General features: G+C 32.9%; 2 protein-coding genes across 2 annotated transcripts; both read left to right on the top strand.

Moving 5' to 3' along the window:
• Nucleotides 1-2,223: 2,223 nt before the first annotated feature.
• LOTGIDRAFT_144808 (hypothetical protein) lies at nucleotides 2,224-6,688 on the top strand (the record flags this gene model as incomplete). Its single annotated transcript, XM_009056144.1, has 5 exons — nucleotides 2,224-2,326; nucleotides 2,848-2,891; nucleotides 4,567-4,696; nucleotides 5,252-5,461; nucleotides 5,970-6,688. Coding segments are annotated over 5 exons (1,206 nt in total), but the record flags the coding sequence as incomplete, so codon positions are not given.
• Nucleotides 6,689-9,918: 3,230 nt separating this feature from the next.
• LOTGIDRAFT_175281 (hypothetical protein) lies at nucleotides 9,919-19,872 on the top strand (the record flags this gene model as incomplete). Its single annotated transcript, XM_009056145.1, has 18 exons — nucleotides 9,919-10,033; nucleotides 10,357-10,471; nucleotides 10,727-10,990; nucleotides 11,454-11,568; nucleotides 11,921-12,042; nucleotides 12,278-12,379; nucleotides 12,809-12,932; nucleotides 13,238-13,407; nucleotides 14,112-14,269; nucleotides 15,173-15,372; nucleotides 15,808-16,055; nucleotides 16,306-16,434; nucleotides 16,922-17,128; nucleotides 17,662-17,988; nucleotides 18,255-18,336; nucleotides 18,835-18,924; nucleotides 19,261-19,345; nucleotides 19,733-19,872. 18 exons carry the CDS (start codon nucleotides 9,919-9,921, stop codon nucleotides 19,870-19,872), a joined length of 2,793 nt encoding a protein of 930 aa, XP_009054393.1.
• Nucleotides 19,873-20,310: the final 438 nt, after the last annotated feature.

The following is a 20,310-nucleotide window of genomic DNA, read 5'->3' on the forward strand; positions in this document are numbered from 1 at the left end:
ATCAAAATCCTCATTATATAATGTTACGTTAAAAACTTTATTTACATTTGGTTTATTACAAAGCGGAGTTTTAGCGTGGTGAGTGACGTCATATACAGGTCGGTTATTCAATAGAAGCCGGTCAATGAAGTCTTAAGAGTGTAATAATGTAATGTTTTGGTTCGTTTTTAAGCTGCAAGCAATCATTTACATTACCATATCTCATGTAACAATGAGAACTTGGTTTCTCAGCCCACACCTGAACTAGACTGACTTCGTTTCTTAATTTCAAAGTAGGCCTTAAGTCAAATGTAATTTTATTGTGCTGCTGACTTTGGTCAAAAAGTCATTATAATTATGACTGGTATGTCTGGAAATAACAGCAAATACAATTCATATTGTCCAAATATGACCAGGCGTACAATTATTGTTCCGTCCGTACTTCGTGTTTGCTGGCGAACGTCGTCCCCATTGATTTCTAATAGCTAAATTTTGTGGAAATTTTGTGATAAAATAACTGTGACCAATTTACTTTTTGGTCAAATTGATTTGACCAATTTATGCCTACCTTGTGATAAAATAACTGTGACCAATTTACCTAGTGAAAATATTTGTGACTAATTTACCTTGTGATCAAATTAATGTGACCAATTGACCTTAGACAAATTGGTGTGACCAATTTAATTTGTGATCAAATTAATGTGACCAATTTAGGCCTACCTTGTGAAAATATATCTGTGACTAATTTACCTTGCGATCAAATTAATGTGACCAATGATCTTAGACAAATTGATGTGACCAATTTACTTTGTGATCAAATTGATGTGACCCATTTAATTTGTGATCAAATTGATGTGACCAATTTACTTTGTGATCAAATTGATGTGACCCATTTAATTTGTGATCAAATTGATGTGACCCATTTACTTTGTGATCAAATTGATGTGACCCATTTAATTTGTGATCAAATTGATGTGACCAATTTAGGCCTACCTTGTGAAAATATATCTGTGACTAATTTACCTTGTGATCAAATTAATGTGACCAATGATCTTAGACAAATTGATGTGACCAATTTACTTTGTGATCAAATTGATGTGACCCATTTAATTTGTGATCAAATTGATGTGACCAATTTAGGCCTACCTTGTGAAAATATATCTGTGACTAATTTACCTTGTGATCAAATTAATGTGACCTTTAGAAACATATCTGTGACCTATTCCCTTGTGGTCAGTTTGCCTCTTCTTATTTTTAGAATTTGGGTCCCTATGAAAAAATAGCTCATTTTAGGCATGTGGATCGTGAAATTTCATTTTCACTGTAGGTCTAAAACATAGTATTTTAAAACCATTCTCTATACAATATCCTTCTCAAATAGCTTTTTTTTTTTGCCCTCTGCCTTTCCATTTTTTATTCTAATAACATTAATACATATTTTTCAAAACAAAGTAGTTAAGGGTTTACTTTATTTCCAAGGGTACTATGAAGTTTTTCTGGTCAAAGGGAGGTAAATCTTGTCTATTGATAAACTATCTGACAACAATAGTTTCATCTTGCTTTTCATTTTGATTACATGTAGGCTACCTTAACTTAGATTTAAAAATAATGTTGTCTAACATGGCTCTATAGGCGAAAAAATTTTAATAAACAATAGTATACTATTTTATTTTACTATCTATTGTCGATTTTGCGAGTAAAATGTTTTAAAATGTTCAGGGTCTGCAAACTTTCAAAGTTTTGATTTTTTTGCAAAATGTCGAATAATCCCTTAAAATATACTTATAAAAGAAAGATTACAACATTTCATTTCAACTTTTATAAGGCCTGTAGGTAGGATTGATTAGGTTGAGCCAAGTCTATAAAAAAAACCTGAGAAATTAAATGTTTGTGGTCTGATTACGCGAGAGTTGTCTGCTCCTGAATTAATGGGACGTGGAATCGAATGTTTACAAAATGAAGAAGCGAAAGTTTGTTTGTCAACCATCTGAAGAAGTAAATTATGGACTTATATCACCTGAATATATCATCTATTTCTCAGGATTCATGGTATGACTATTTATTTTCATGTTTTCTCTCAATATTACGCAGTTCAGGGTATATGTGCAGCAAACCAAGGGAAAGGCAGTAAAATTATGATATTCATCTGTCTCTGTACAAAATAAGAATTTTGAAGTGACAGTTTCGGTATTCTCGCTGATAGTTTCATAAATAACACAACAACTGGCAATAGTTTACCAATATGTTATTTTTCAGGATTTATTTGGAGTTAGTATGGTTTTACCATTAATATTACCACATGCAAGAGAAATGGGAGCATCACCAACCATGGCAGGTTTTTTAGGTAGTCTATTAGTATCATAGATTTTCAATATTGGGTAATGGGACAAAAATTAACATTTTATCTTCAAAGTTTCAAAGGTATATTTATTCATAACTTTGTAACTATGATATTTGGTAAGTTAGTTGATTTGAGTGGTTAACATCCACTGTCTTATAAACAGTTTCAGTCAGTGAGAAAAACTTATAATATCCCCATTGGTTAAGGAATCAGAGTTATCGTCAAGTATCAATACACGACCTCGCAATACATAATGTGTGTCCTGAAATGTTATATCGCGATACATCAACTCACTGGTATACCAGCACTAATACAAAATTCAATCAATGTTTGATAGTTATACTAGTGCGCGTTGCATTTGACACAAAGCAAAATAGAAACTATAAGCTTACATGGGGCCGATATAGTCATAAAGATAAATACCCTCATGACTGTAAATTTTTCTCTAGGATGTTTGTATCAGAGCATAATATATAGAATTTAAAAAATAATATGTAATTTAATTGTTATGTATCAATATATTTCAGGATCTGTATATGGTGGAGTTCAGTTATTCTCTGGTCCAATTATTGTAAGTTAGATTGTTGATGTCCTTAATAATGATTCAAAAGAACTTGATTGGCTTTTTTATGCATATTGACAATAACTTCTGTTTGCCACATTACAGTCTGTGGTTCTTGCAATGCCAGCAATTCTTTTAAAACCAGATTCTTATGCCAAAGTTGTAGTTGTAATTTTTATATGAATAGAAAGTAAAGGTGTTCTAAAGACTTAAAAAAATACTAGTTCGTCTCATATGTGCATAATTAATTCAAGCTAAATTTGAAAAGTTTAAGAGCCGGATTCCAATGAGTGACCAATCAAGAAAGGTCAAAAAGTTGGTTTAGTCTTTCATTTAAAAGATATAGTATAAAAATATGAAACTGTATTTTATTATTTTATATGTTATTAAATTAATGATACATCATAGTATTATATATCAATAAAATACAGCAAGCTGTTGTCTCTAGTGTTAAAACCAATTAATGTGGACTTTGATCAGCAGTATGATTATCACAGCATTGCAAATCAAGCTTAAAATTACATGTAGGCCTATATTGATGATTAATGATCAATCTTTAGGACCCAGTTTCAAAAATAAAGTATAAAACATATAATAATGGTCACCAATGTCCATTTGCAATCCATGACGGATTTTGACGAAACTTGGTGAAATTGTCTATTATCATTCAAGGATGAAACCTTTTAAAATCTCTAAATTATTTGGATGATGGAACCGAGTGGTATGGTTATTTTAAGCACTCAAGGATGAAACTTTTAATGTTTAAAAATATCAGAAATAAGTTACGGTAATTGTTCTTCAAAATGCATTTCAAGATTTTACTGCAGAACACACATATTCAGGGTAATTGGAGTGATAGTATCGAAAGAAGAAAGTAGTAATGGTATTATTATGCTTTAGGGTAATTGGAGTGGTAGTAATGATATGAAATTAAGTATATAGTAATGGTTTATATTATTTCAGGGTAATTGGAGTGATAGTTTTGATAGCATATTAAGTACAGTAATTGTACTGTGTATTGTAGTCGTATACAGTAATAGTATGTATTAATATATTTGAGGGTAATAGGAGTGATAGTATTTATAGAAGACTATGGTAATAGTATTATTATGTTTTAGGATAATTGGAATGATCATATTGATGGATAATTAAGTATAGCAGTGGTATTATGATAATTCAGGGTAATTGCAGTGATAGTTTTGATTCATATTAAGTATTTTTATAGTATTTTATTACTATTTAAGGGTAATTGGAATTATAGTATTGATATAATGATAAGTATAGTAATGGTATTACTTGTAATATATTTCTGGGTAATAGGAGTGATAGTAATGATATGAAATAAAGTATAGTAATGGTATTATTATATTTCAGGGTAATACGAGTGATATTATTGATAGAAGAATGAGTATAGTGATGGTATTAATATATTTTAGGGTAATTGGAGTGATATTTTTGATAGAAGATTAAGTATAGTAATGGTATTAATATATTTCAGGGTAATTGGAGTGATAGTTTTGATAGAAGATTAAGTATAGTAAGGGTATTAATATATTTCAGGGTAATTGGAGACATAGTTTTGATAGAAGATTAAGTATGGTAATGGTATTATTATATTTCAGGGTAATAGGAGTGATAGTTTTGATAGAAGATTAAGTATAGTAATGGAATTAATATATTTCAGGGTAATTGGAGTGATAGTTTTGATAGAAGATTAAGTATAGTAGTGGTATTATTTTTTTCTGCTATTGGATATGGTTTATTAGGGATGTCTTCCTCCATGCTCATGTTATTTTTATCCAGGTTTCCCTCAGGTTTGTAGAGATCTTCTTCATTTCTTGTATATTTTCTGAGGTTTTCACCAAAAGGCCTAGGGTTCAACCTTGTACAGGTAGCAATACCAGATTTTTTCACCTTGTGTCAGTATTGAAGGTCATACGTGTTGACATAGTAAATTATTAAAGGCATTGTAAAGAGGTTTTCTAAAAATTGTTTCTCGGGACACTGATAGCATCAATTTTGTACCGTTTCAATTTTCAACCGGATGCCTGTGGTTCTGCAATTCTACGTGTTAGATATCTTAAAGAGCCTTCTAGGATAAAGCAAATTTTAGATTAGTGATCTAAAGTCATTGAAAGCACTTCTTTTTTGTGGAATTGCAGGAACAACAGAAGTCTGATGAATGGTGCAAATTGATACTATCAGTGTCCCAAATACACATAAAAATTAGAAAACCTCTTTACAATCCCTTTAAGCTCTTCAGATGCTGTGCACATAAGGATCCTTATGAAAGAAATGTTACTGTCCTTTTACTGCTCTTTTTAAGGAACAGAAAATTAAATTTATTTCAACTTATTGTCTTCTTTCAGGTTTTTTTAAGCACAGCCAAGCCTTGTCTAAATCTTATTTAGCTGATATTATGCCTAATTCAGATAGAAATACAGTGTTAGGACATTTTAATGCTGTGTCTAGTATGGGTTTTATAATAGGACCTATGATAGGGGGACATATTGCTGAATGGCCTAATGGTTTTAATATTGTTGGAATTAGTGCAGCTTTTATATTTTTTCTTAATAGTCGTAAGTATAGGTATTATATATTCAAATTATATTAAAATGAAACGCAGTGTCATGACAAGGGAACATTGAAGTTAACGAACTGTAGCATGCAGCAGGATTTAAGTTTTGTGTCCAATCAAACAACTTGCTTCTTTCTTTATCATATACGCGGAACTCTTGGCTGAAAAATATGAAATGAAAATGAAATGAATCGAGTTTTACCTCCTACTCTTCTGAACCTTATTGGGCAACACCCTGCAGTGTGCAATGAGGGTAATTTTGCCAAGTGGCATTAGCCTATTTTATATTTTTTGATGTGCACAGCCTGTAGCACACAGGGCCTCGGGTTTATTGTCCAATCTGAAGAACTAGACATTTTTACATGGGTAAACTGGGTTGAAAAATTTAAAGGTATTATCTTGACCTATGCCTTGATTGAACACTGGACCTTCAGATTAGCGAGCAAGCTACTAATATTGAGCAACTTATGTTTTGCATAGAGGACTGATTTTATTTTTTTTATTTTCAGTTATAATTTGGACATTACTGCCACCTGTCAAGTCTTACACACATCCAGAATTAACTCGGAATGATTCAGTTATCTCCCTTAGAAAACTCAACTCAGATGAGATCAACTTTAGTCCTAGACTATTTCTGAATTCCATCAAAAAAATAGATTGGAAAGATTTATGGGACTGGTTTTTAATCAAATTCCTGCTCGGTTTCTCTGTGATAGTGTTTCGAAGCAATTTTTCTCTTATGGTGAAAGAGTCGTTTGATATCGGTGCTAAAACAAACGGATATCTTATTTCTTACAGTGCCTTATCGTCTACAGTTATCGGTGTATTCGTAGGGCGTATATCTAACTTCTATAAAAATGACTATAAATTAATCAAACATATGACATTCCTTTTAACATTTACTTTAATATTTTTGATTTTATCTCCCAATATTTGGTTTTTACTCATACTTTTACCTTTTTTAAGTCTGTCTACTGCTGTTATTAGGGTGGCTACAGTGACGTTGACATTAGAACGCGCCAAAAACCACGGGGTAGGTGCCTTGATGGGTTTACAGCAAAGTATTATGGCCATAGCTAGAATGTTAGGGTCTTTTATAGCAGGGATATCGTTAGAATTTTCTCATTCTGGTCCAGGTATACTTTCCATTATCTTCTGTACTGTTGGATTGATTTTGTTGGTAGTTAGACCACAGGATGTTGCATCCAGGAGAAAGAAAATGCAGTAATTTTATATTTATTCTTATAATTTATAATCATGGTCATAATTATTATTTGTGCTGTGTATGAAGTGATGTTTGGAGTTTTTGGATGCGTTATGAGTCATCGGTATGGCGGTATGCTAGACTTGGTTTACACTGTGAAGTTTTTGATGAGCTATGAGTCGTAGTATGCTAGACTTGGTTTAAGCTATGAGTCATTAATATGCTATGCTTGGTGAAAGCTATGAGTTTTTGGTGAGCTAAGAGTCATTGGTCTGCTATACTTGGTTTATGATATGCTTGGTTGATGCTATGAGTTTTGGGTGAGCTATGAATCATCGGTATGCCAGACTTGGTTTAAGCTATGAGTCATTAATATGCTATGCTTGGTGAAGTCTACGAGTTTTTTGGTGAGCTAAGAATCATTGATCTGCTAGACTTGGTTTACGCTATGAGGTTTTTGATGAGCTATGAGTTATTGGTATTCTTGACTTGGTTTAAGCTATGAGTTTTGGGTAAGCTACGAGTCATTGGTATGCTACGCTTGGTTTATGCTATTCTTGGTTTATGCTATGAGTTTTGGGTGAGCTATGAATAATCGGTATGCCAGACTTTGTTTAAGCTATTAGATTTCGGATGAGCTCTTAGTCATTGGTTTGGTAGACTTGATCAAGAGAAGCCATGGTTGAGTCATGTTATAGCTATGAGATGTTGATGAGCTATGACCCTTGGTAAAGCTAACTGTCATGTGCGAGCTATGCGTCATCGGTATGACAGACTTGGTTTAAGCTATGAGATTTTGGATGAGCTCTTAGTCATTGGTTTGGTAGACTTGATCAAGAGAAGTCGTGGTTGAGTCATGTTATAGCTATGAGATGTTAATGAGCTATGACCCTTGGTAAAGCTAACAGTCATGTGCGAGCTATGCGTCATCGGTATGACAGACTTGGTTTAAGAGATATCAATGTTGAAGCATGGCAAAGCTTTCAGGCATTGATGAACTATGACCTCCCAAGAAAAGCTGTGAGCCTAGGATAAGCTTATGTGGGCTATAATCTCCTAAAATAGCTACCAGCCACTTTAAGAGCTTAAAGACCCTATGTGAGCTATGAATCCTGGTTGAGCCAAGAGCCAAAGATGCGCCATGGAACCCAAGATTGGTGAGCTTTCGGTGAAGCATTGAATCTTAAAATGAGCTACCTGTTCTACTTGAAATATTTGCCTTAAGAGAGTCATGGTTGTGAGATGGTGCCAATGAACAATGGAAGCAGTGGCTGTACTTGACGAATGAAGACATTTCTTGGGGTATTGGCTAGTGGACTTGGTTCAACCATTCCCAATGGTAGACTGAATTATAGAAAATATCTCATTCTTCTTTTATCTCGAAAATTCAAGTCTACTGTTTGATGTCAATGTTGGTTTAAATTAGCTTGCCAGAAGATGAGTCAATGAAATCCTCGCTACACAACTGTAGTGACCACATGTAATTTCTATAAGCACCATTCCTATTTCTTGCCCCATATTTGTAATTCAAGGAAATCATTATGAGACAATCGCTAAAGCAGGAATAATTTAGCTTGAATGTTTTTGATAGTGACGGTAATGACGAGCTAGTTATGTCTTTGCATTCCCTCTGCTCAGGTTGAATTGTTTTTGACAGAAAATATGTGCAATAATAATATTCATATTTTTTCATTATCGAAACTAATTGATTTCTTTGTTTCTATGTGTGAAGTTTGTTTATGTACACGTATTTAAGAGTATTTTTGCTGTTAATAATAACATTCTATTTTTTTTTAATAAAGTTTATTTTAATATTGTTCATTTCTTATTATACGACCTTCAAGAATAGTTTTATTCTGGAAAAAATGCAACGTCTGTACAATTCAAGGGTTCATCAATGTGATTCCAATTGGCGTCGGATGAGTTTGACTTTCACGAGTTGAATATGGGCCCTAGACTTTGGAATGCGATCGGACCGATAATCGAATTAGAAAAATGTAATCCAAATTCGGCAAAAGTAGCCTTTTACCATTGTGAATAATATGAAGGGCATTTTTGTTCATTTGATAGAAATTTGGGTATCGGTGTCTTGGAAAGTATTTAGTTGGTTAAAGTGGGCGTTTTGGTTATGCCTAGGGTTAGGCCTTTCTAGATCTCACAGGCCTCTTTTGTATGCTTAAGATGACAGAAAAGACAGTGTTTGACAAAAAAAAGACTCAGCTGGGACTCGAACCTGGGACCTCCAAGTTACCACGCAATTGCGCAAACCACTAGGCCAACTAGACCTGGGGTTTATCTAGGGTTAAGGTTGGGGTTAAACCTAGTTTTGAAAAATCAATTAGGGTTATCCCCCGAAAGGATTCTTGTTCCAAGATATGGCTTCCGCATATGAAATGAAAGAGCACTTCGTTGCGCATCTTCTCGACACGAAATGGCCCAGAAAAAAGAATATCACAGGGGTTTAAATGGGCCCGAAACAATTTATACCCCAGTGTTCCCAAAGGGGTTAAAGTGGAGATTTGGTTATGCCTAGGGTTAGGCCATTCTAGATCTCACAGGCCTCTTTTATAAACTTAAAATGATAGAAAAGACGGTGTTTGACTTAGCAAACAAGGAATTTTTGAAAAAGCTTCAAATGGGACTCAAACATGGGACCTCAAAGTTGCCACACAAGTTCGCAAACAAGTAAGCCACCGAGACCTCGGGTTAGCCAGAGGTTGGCAGCTTCGAGTGTAAAAAGAATGTTTTAAGAGTTACCTCCCATTTTGCAGGCGGCGCTGCTGACTGCGCGGGAAATTTCTCCATTTTGACGTGAAATTGTTTTTATTTTTGTAAACAGACCTTTCAAGAATTATAGAATGGTATAAAAAGATAAATCGTTTTGTAATTGTACATTGGATAATATTGTAAGTGATAAATATATTAACATATTAGACACATACCGCAATGTAGCTGTATAGGCCTATTATTTGACTTTGTCTTACAAGTTACACTTACAATCACATCGTCAACCGACGTCGACGTCAATACCACATAGACTAAACTAAAGGGATTGTAAAAAGTTTTTCTGAATTTTGTATGTGTATCAGGGACACCGACGGCATCAATTTGCACCATGCCTATTTTCAATTAGACGTCTGTGGTTCCTGCAATTCCACTGAAACTAAGCGTTTGATGACGTCACTAAGTATTTTTCAGGCTGTCTGTAATTTTAGCAATAAGAATCAGTATTGATTTGAAGATTTTGAACAAATATGAGTTCACCAGTTAAACTGGGTAAGATGGTCAGTAGTGATGAGTTGGGAGTTTCTCTTCATGATGCAGCTAGAAATGGTAACAAAAAGGCTCTGAAAAGATCTTTGCAACAAGGTAATTATTAAAGCTATATCATTAATGGCTCTGTCAGGAGAACAGTCATTTAATATTATTAATATACAATCTGCTCTTTTATATGAAGGCATGTTTTCAATCTCTTGAGTTTGAGATTTTTATTGTAAAAACTTACAGAATGTAATTTTGTCAGCATAGTATGCCAGAGTATAAAGAAATGAAAACCTTTAAAGAAGAAAATTTAGATCTGTCAATCCAAATCCAGTGTCCAAATTTATTTGCATGTTGAATGTGCTACTCATAAGAAGTAGAAGGACAGAGAACTTGTTAACTTAGGTTAAACCCCATGTTAATGTTTGTAGGAATATGTGTTGATTATCCAAATGATGAAGGACAATCACCACTATTTTGTGCCTGCCATGCCAATCAAGAAGGAACTGCTAAACTTCTATTAGAAAGAGGTGCAAATCCCAATGAGTAAGTGATACAATATGTTCTTGTAACTACATAGAATTATATTTGAAATTTCACTAAGATAAGAATTTTAATGAATTTTTCAACAAGAATGGACTTATGCTGCTGTTGCAAAATTTCCCTTATTGCATACTGCATATTATTGTACTTGTTTTCATTACCCCAATCAAAAAAAGAAAAATAAAACGCATTATTGTTCTATTGGGTGAATCTCATTGGCCTTTTTGATTTGCACTTAAATGTCAAATTTTTTTTTAGGAAAACTAATAATGGCCAAACTCCTGTATTAATGGCCTGTTTCCGTGGTAATATGAACTTATTATGTCGATTGATAGAAGCTGGTGGAGATTTAAGATATCACGATAATAATGGAAGAAGCTGTCAAGATTGGGCACTTATGTGTGGTATCCCAACCAAGAGATCAAAAATGTTAGAGTTTTTAAATAAATCCCAAGTACATGCCATGACTTATGGTAAAAAACAGGTCAAATTTCAAGATGATGGACGACCAGATAGAAATAGGTAAGCTTATGTTAATTATCAGGGAACGAGAGATGACATCGGGCCAACTCTCAAAAGCACAGGCACAGGCACTAGAATTTGTCAGGGTAGGGGTAAATTAAACAGTGCCATAACATTTGCCTTTTTAATTTTGCATAAAGTAAGGTTGCAAAGAGTTTCACATGGTTCTCTCACATTTTTTTTAAATTATGCTACTGTTGGTAAGATTCCTAAATTCTTGTTTCTGAATTTTCTCCTTGGCCTGTGCTTTCATAATTTCAATTATATATTGTTTTTACAACCTTACAACTACTTTCATCTAAATTAAACATCAGTTAGGCCTACAATTAAAACACAAGAATGCCCTTTGAGGGTAAAAAAAAAACTCCAAAAATGTGCACTAATGGAACAAATAATTCTACATGCCTGCACCTTACACGTAATCTTAGTCTATACTTCAAAATTTTTAATGATCTATTTCTAGAACCTTATTGAGAATACCAGATTCTTTAATGGATATGATACGTAAAAAAGTTGGTGCCAGTCCATTAAATAGTAATAGTAGTTTAAGAAAAGTAGAAAGTAAAGGATTTGGAAGGGTAAGCATTTAGTTATAGTTTAAGCAGTTCTTCTGTCCACCTCCATTAATTGGGAAATTTCACATGCAGTTTCAATATGAATAATATATATAATTATATATAAATATGTTAGTATTTGCAGCTAATAAATTTTAGCCGACTGTATCACTTTTCAAAATGAAACTCTTAATATCATGGTTACTGATAGACCTTAGACTGTCACTTTTTTGACGGTAGGTTTCTGTTCAGTATGTTAAAAACCTTAAATTCTTATACTTAAACAAGCCTCAGTTTTACAAATATTAAATATATAAAAATATTCATACACTGCGGTGCAGGTAGGACCTTATACTAATAAAAAACATATTTGTAGGTATATACTAGTGGTAAAGATAATGGTTTAGTCTCTGTTACACCTCTTATACAAGAATCAGCCTTACTATATGATAATTATGGTGTCAGTTTTGATAATGGTGCTTTTATGTTCATGGAAAGGTAGGTGCTTAAATAGTTTTTATGCCAACATGGACAAAATTGCAAAAAACCTTGGTCATGTGTATTGCAGTTCAGAATCCTCAACTGTTCGAAGCTAATGCTTCTGTTTTGACAAAATTTTCCTAATTGCACACTGCATGGGATTTATTAGCCCAATCTGAAGCAGAGCAATATTTCATTTCACTGAATAAGCTATTGTTCTCTTATATAAAGCTTATGCTTGATTTTTTTATAGCTCATTTTGGAATAGAACTCCTGTTACCATTAAAAAGTTACAGAAATCTACACAGCCTGGAGGTTTCATAGACTTACTTATAACAGAATCTGAAACATTAGGGTAAGCTATATGCTTTTCATACCCTAGCAAACTTTAAAAGAATTATTTGCAAATGTTTTGAAGTAACTGTAAATCCTGAATTTCAAAGTAGATTTTGATGTTACATTTAAGACAAATGTAATAAAAATTCTCTGGAATTCTGGATTGAACCTTATCTTCTGTAAAACCTAAATATCTAACATTACAATGTATAATTACTATACCTTCAAAGAATTCAGTGCCAATTAAATTGCATTTACTCTGCTGAAAACTAGGAGCCTTATTCTCGAAAATTTGGTTAAAACGATTTTAGTATTCTAGTCATCTGATTGGTCAATCACTAAAATTATGTTTTATCATCCAATCAGGTTTCTTAATTTTAGCCTGGATTTTATTTCAGTTAAGAATAAGGCCTCAGTACTTTGTCAAGATAATTGTTATTTTTTTCAGCAAACTACATCATCCTAATATTTTATTATTAATGGGTGTATGTCAAACTACTACATTAGATACTATGATGTTAATATTTGAAAGAGTTAATGTTGGTTCCTTGTATTATTATCTACATGCCAGGGTAAATTTGACTTAATTTTTTGGCCATCATATGACTCAAAGTCATATCCCTCGATCTGGAGTAGGTCTAGGGCATCAAGAAATACCCAAAACAAGTTTTGCACCATTTGCTACTCTAATTGTAAAAAATATGGCCAAAATGTGAAAATTGACAACTGCAAAGTTAAATTTCAAATACATGCTAACCTTAAAACACTGAGTTACACTGACCTAGAACTTCTCATACTTAAAAACTCGTCAGATCATTGGGGGTGTGTGTAGTAACCCACTTAAGATAGAGATTATAGTGTTATTTTTATTTTCTAGCTTGAAAGATTACCAACACAGAATATTCGTGATATAGTACTACAGATTTGTGATGGTATGATATTTTTACATCAACATGATATCATCCATTGTAATTTATCATCTCATGCTATCTTCTTAGTTAATCCATATTCAGCTAAAATTGGTAATTTTGAATATGCTATGGACAGGTAAGTTTGTATTTTTTTTAAAAATGCCCACTCTAGGGGCTCCATATGGATGTATTTTGTCAGACAGGACCCATGTTCGTCTGTCAATCAATGTTTCCCACATTCAAGATGTGATCTACTTTTTAAAAATAGGTTATGTACTGTTTTTGCCATCTTCTCAAGCAAGTTGCAGCATCCTGAATGTTATAGATTGCTGTAACTCTTTTCCCACTCTGAGTGATGTAGATCACAAGGGCTGACATGGAAAAAGCAGCTAGTATTTTAGTTGAAATTATCAACCTTGGCCTCTTGTGCTATAGCTTATACAGATTGAAAATCTACAGGCAATCGCATATTGAGTACATGTATATCAATGCTGCTTATCTGCTGGTAAAGGTTGCATGAAGTTGCATATCTCTATAGCCATATCAAGAGCAGACATACATGTGTACAGGTCAGGAAAAAAAATCTGGAGATTTGACTTGAAAAATCTGGACATTGGGTGAACAGTCGGGAGATTTTTTCAAAGCGTGTAATTTTGTGATTTGAAACTCAAAATTGATTCTTTTTTTTAGAAATAAGCCTTGAGCCGTGTATTGAGCAATATTATTGCTGTATAACTTTGGAAAATTGTATTAAATAATTTTAGATATTTAAAAAAAAAAGGTCTCATAAGCGAGCAGGAAAGAAGGATGCAAAACTTCATTTTGTTTTATTTGTTTCAGTGAAAAAGCTAATCTTGGTAAATTAAGTGAGGCATTCCATATTAAATATCAGAATGCTCTATATAATTGGATGGCGCCAGAAATAATGGAACAGAGTGAAACAGGATTTTATAGTGATGTATATAGTTATTCATGTATTATTTGGGAAATTTTTGTTGGTACGTATAAGTTTTTGAATTTAAATATTCATGGTTTTGGTATTTTGGATGTTAATAATTTGCCTTATGTTGATTTGTGTTGTTTGTATTTTTCATTTTCTTAGTTTGTTTGCCCTAGTTTTGGCATTGTTATAAGTTATAATTAAAGATAGCACCATTGGTAAGTAAATTATTTTAATTCTATAGAAAGTGGAAGAGAAACTTTATCACCAGTATTAACTGTGAAATTTTAAATAATTTTAAATGAAGTCCGTAATGTGTCCATCAGCAATAACAATTAAATTTTCAGCAATGACTTTTGAAGATTTTGTGTGTGCACTAGTGCTGGGTATCGTCAAATATGTCACGATAGGATACATAACGTGATACAAGGGTCAAGATACGATACATAACGTGATATGGGGTAATAGGACAGAAATTAACATTGTATCTTAGTTTCTATATATATTAATTCATAACTTTATAACTGTGATATTTGGTAATATAGTTGATAGAAGTGGTTAGCGTCCACTGTCTTATATAACAATTCAGTGAAAAGAATTTGCTTATCAGGAGTGAAAAAGTCGATAATGAGCATATTATGATATATAGACACAGCTTTATGGTAAAACAATCACTGCTTAAGGTTTTATGCAACGTTTCGACGTTTTTCCCCCGTCTTCCTCAGGCACATTATGGATTTTAAAAGACTTGACTCAGCTCTAATCAATTAGGGATCACCTTAGAATGCTGACTTGTGTTTCTGATGCTCATTCCTCATTAGTAATGGAAAAAGTGGATTGTATGCAATGAGCAAAGCAAACTTTCTTACAGGAGCAATGAATTATTGAGAATATTCAACTAGTGCTTGTCTCAAGTTGCCAGCTTGCTCCCAGACTTTTTAGATTGAATTTTATATTAAAGGTGAGGTACCATGGGATTTGAAAGATGCTGGTTATATTAAACATAAATTATTAGTTGAAAGACAGAGCTTATTAAAGGAACATGATAAGATACCTGTATTATTTCGTACTATTATTGAGAATGGTCTAGAATTGGAATATAATTACAGAACATTAGATTTTGATATTATCAGGACATGGTTAATGGCGCCACCAGACTCAGTAAGTTCAGATTAACACGTACCGGCACCAATATTGCGTTCAGTTTGAGTTCTAAATTCCCAAACTATAAATGAAATTTTTCTGAAGAAGTATTCTAATGTGTTTGAATATAGAGTGACATAAAAGGACAGATGAACCATTCTTTTTGACCAATCATACTTAAGTATCAGAAACAGGAATTTCTTAGCTATGCCAATTAGTAATAGTGTCCAGAATTATCCACGTTTTAATGTTTAAATGACGACTCATTATTTTAAGACACTCTGTGATATATAGAAAAGACATATACATATATAGTGAGTAAAATTCCTAGTTTGAAGTATTTTTAAAGGAAATATGCGATTTTCTAGTACATTGTACTATTTCTGAAGACTATTTACATATTTTCAAGACTCAAAACTTAGTATACATATATCAACAAATGTTTTGTTACAGAAACCAGTCATGCCTCCAAAATATACTCATCATGTAGAAGGATCAGCACCACGGTTAGAAATTGACGATGTTGACGGTTTTCAACCACAAACTAGTAGACGTACTGGTACTAGTAGACCAGAACGCTCGCCTAAACGTCAACCTAAACTACCGCGTAATAACTCAGCAGCAGCTCCATCACATCATCAGAGATCCTATAGTTATAATGAAAATAATCATAGAGAATCTAGAAGAAGATCTGGACACTGGTAAGATCTGCCGTTGATAATAAAAATATGAGATGCAGAACAATTTGATTTAAAGAATGATTATCTAGAGCAAAAGTTTAAAAAAATGTTGTAAAATAAAGGAATTGAATCAGATGGCTGTAACACTGCATTCATTCAATAAATTTTCAGTTATAGCGTTATTCTCTGAAATTATATTTATTGATCATGGAATAAATCATAATTCTAAATGCCACTCATTGCACACTGCATGGTGTTGTTTTTTTTACAGGACAGAAGATGATGATGTAGATAATGGATGTTCTACATACCAACAAGAAAAATTTGATTATTTTCAATATGAGAAACATGCTAAATCTCCTGGTAAAAGATCATTACCTGGTCACTTTACTAGAAAGATGTAAGTTTTGAAGAAATCCAAGACCCATGCAGTCGTGAAATAGCATTGGCAATCAATTGGTCTATTGTTGAGACTCCATATTGGTTCACATGATCAGATGACTTCAAGATAGTCTCGCCAAATTTTTGTATTACATAGTATGGCGCTTCCATAGGCTATAGTTATCCAAATATCAACATAACCAGTTCAATTTCAGCTGTAACACTTTTCATAATTAAGATCTGACTTCTGTCTGGTTCTTCAATTGAGCAAAACACATCTTGAAAGATTAGAAAGGTTGTTCGAAGTCTGGTGTTCTACAGGCTGTGCACACCAAAAATTCCTTGACAGTTCGAAATCGAAACAGAGTAGACTATTACTGCTGCCCTGGCAAAATTTCCCTCATTGCACACTGCATAGTGTTGCCCATTTTCATTATCCCAATCAGGTGCAGAAGAGAAGGATGTGAAACTAAAAAGTGAATGAAATTTTTTCTTGTCTGTTGTAGGGATGATATAGAATTTGACATCAATAAAACTGTAGATGGTCATACTACAGGTTATCATGTTAAAGTAAGATCACCTACCAGTCGACGTAAACATCATCAACACCGTCAACAACCTTATAATTATCATGATGATCACAATGATTATCCTAAAGATACAACTCAGAATGAAACCTCTAGTTATGATGATGATCGATCCTCCAATAAAAGGTATGGTTAGAGCTGGGTAAACTGATCGAAATAATTGATTATCCTCTCTAGGACTTCATGATTTCGATTATCGATATTCTATTTCATAATTGCTTATATGTCAGAGTTACAATTTCTTTACATTACTCATTAACAAGTAGTAAACTCTTCTACATAGGTTCCCTTCAGCACATAACATACCCACAATAAACTATAATAACTGATCAAAGCAAGAATATACTTCTATGATTCAAAAATAACCCATGAATTTAAGCATGTTTTTAATTTAGTATTTACAGGGTTTCTCAATTAGATTATTTCGATTATTAATCAATTATTGATCAGTAGTCTGCCATCGATAATCGATCTCAATTTTGTAATCGATACCCAGCCCTAGGTATGATGTCTGAAAGATACAATAAGTAAAGTACTCCTTGATTGTGATGGCGGTTGCCTTTTCGATTTTCCTGAAGGTAACAAAGCAAGCAAGAAGATCTTGTTTTCCTTAGATATTGTTTTTAGAATGTATTTTATGGGTTGAAAATTTATTTCAGAACGTTCATACCATCAGATAACAGACGAACAGACAACACTTCACCATCTCAATTCAGTTATCTTGCCCTTAATGAAAGACTTGGTGGTTTTGGTGGTGGTGCTATAGCTAAACCAGCTAGTCATATAACAGATGGACGAACAGCTACCAACACAGACTGTATACAGTTATCAACAGCTGGTAGTTTATATGCGCTATATAATGCCAGTTACGATGCAGATCATGGGCATGAAGAACATATTTCACCTACTAAGAAACCAAACTATTTTATCCGATCTAGAAAACATTCTGATTTCAACGGTAAATCATCATCAGAAAATAGAAAGCGGTAAGTGTTGCTTGAATGGAGGATGGAGTGTAGCACAGTCTGTTAGCATGTTGAAATCTTTACTTATATAAAATATATCTAATATCTTAATCTATATTTGCTTGATTTATGTTAAATAATGGTGGTTGTGGGTTCTAATCTTAGTCGGCATGTGAAAGTCTGGTGATCTTGAATGAGTTTAACTATTGGCAATATTTACACACCCACCATACAAATCCAATTTTATTATATATATATATAATCCCTTTCATTCTGATATATTGTAGTTATATTAATGATCCTCAATGGTATGGAGGTCAAGGAAGTGTTAAAAATCTTGTTTCTTATTATCAACATCATACTGATGAAGTAAGTGTCAACTTCTTGTATATGACAGCTCATATTTCTTTTGTTCATATGGCTGTGCTTTGGTAACTGTGGGATTTAGATGAAAGTGGTTAATGTAAAAATGATTTATGAAAACGAAAGCGTAGGTGGAGGAAAAAATTCATTAAAACCTTTTACTGTTATGTGCAGAAAAAAGTGACAAAAAAAAATTCAAGTACTCAAAATAACACCTAAAGCAGACCCCAAAATACAAATGTTTTCTGGATCCATTGAAATTATTGGGAAACCAATAGCATAGGTCAAGATGAACTTAAAAAATTTTCATATTAAAGACCCCTTGATATTCGGAATTAGGAAAAAATAGTAAACAAATACAGTTTATTACAATTTCCTCATTTGCATATATATAGCTCTTCATTAGCCCAATCAAGGAGGTTATTAGATGTTGCTTCATTTCATGTCTTATTGAATATTCATAAGTACGATCATGAATATTAATGTCCTGTTTTGATATTTCAGCATGCTTTTAATCAGTCAGTTTTAGATGGTCAACTAGCTTCTGGTAGTAAAGATAATAGAAAAACCTTGAACAACAGTGCTTCTAGTTTGGTGAGTCTAATTTTGAATCACAAATATGTTTTTTTATGGGGTAAGAGCTGACATATGACTCAATCTGGATAAAATTGGTAGCGATATAAAAAATTCTTCTCTTTTCTTTCAATTAGAGATTCAAAACTTGAGTGCATAACCACATCAAACCATCTTTTTTACCCCAAGAGGCAATGATTTTCTTTGGACTGGACAGAGTTTCACACTGTGCAATCTTCAGACCTAATTCAGCCTACATTACGATGAGATATTATAAAATTTCAGTTTTGTGGCTCTGTCAGGAGAACAGTCATTTAATGTGAGTAACAAAGACTTGCGATCTATGATATATTTCAGCCACCAATGTATCCAAGGTCAGCTAGTAAATCACCAGATATCAAACCTAAAAATATGAAAGCACAATCTTTAAAGACTAGTAAAGGTTAGTGTTGAGTTAGTATTTTGTCTGTTGTGATGTAGTGGAGCCCAGTTTATCTGATTGCCGATAATCTGAAAACCCCGATATCTGCATGCTTTAACTGGGAACGGAATATAATAACTATGTAAAATTACCCGTTAATCCGCTGATTCAGTTTCCAGTTGTATTATAGTTTAGAGTGAGTTTCATCTGGACATACCAACATTATAACTTATAGTGATGGACTGTGTTGTCTTCTTGGCACTTATATCCTCTACATAGGATCACCAATAAAAACACATAAACAGACAACAGCAACCCTCATTGCACACTGCATTGCTCACCCAATTGCTGAACAGCAACTAAAGAAATATATGGGTGAATTATACTTACTAGTGTAAATTTTTGTAGATGTGAGAACATCACCTATATATAGTTTATATAAACAAGATGATAATAAAACAGATGATTATGGTAATGATGATAATGATAGTCAATCTAGTTTAACAACATTATCTACAGCTTGTAGCACTGATCACCAAAATAGTTGAGTATTACTGTTTATATTAACAAAATATTGTCATACATTCTATATTAACGCTGAATTCTTGTACATAATGCCTTGTTCAGATGTATACTATCTCGGCTAAATTCAAAATCCCTTTTCCATATGAATCCTTAAAATTTCTAGATATTCTGTTTTCTCTGCAATCTGTTGGAGAACCACTTAGAATGGTCAGAAAATTAAATGCCAGACTACGAAACATCCCAAAAATTTCTAAATTATCCCTGATCTAGACTAATTAAAATTATCACAAGCAGTTGAATTTAGAAAATTTGAATATAAGTCTTGATATTACAATAGATCTTTAACATAAACAAGAATAGTCTATTTTGTTGTGAGGTAAATAGTAAATGATATTAAAGCAAGACTCGTATTGTATTCATTACCACCTGAACTACCTAAAGATATTATTTTCTCTTGTTGA

Source organism: Lottia gigantea (genome assembly GCF_000327385.1).
Source record: "Lottia gigantea unplaced genomic scaffold LOTGIsca_264, whole genome shotgun sequence".
Taxonomy (NCBI): domain Eukaryota; kingdom Metazoa; phylum Mollusca; class Gastropoda; family Lottiidae; genus Lottia; species Lottia gigantea.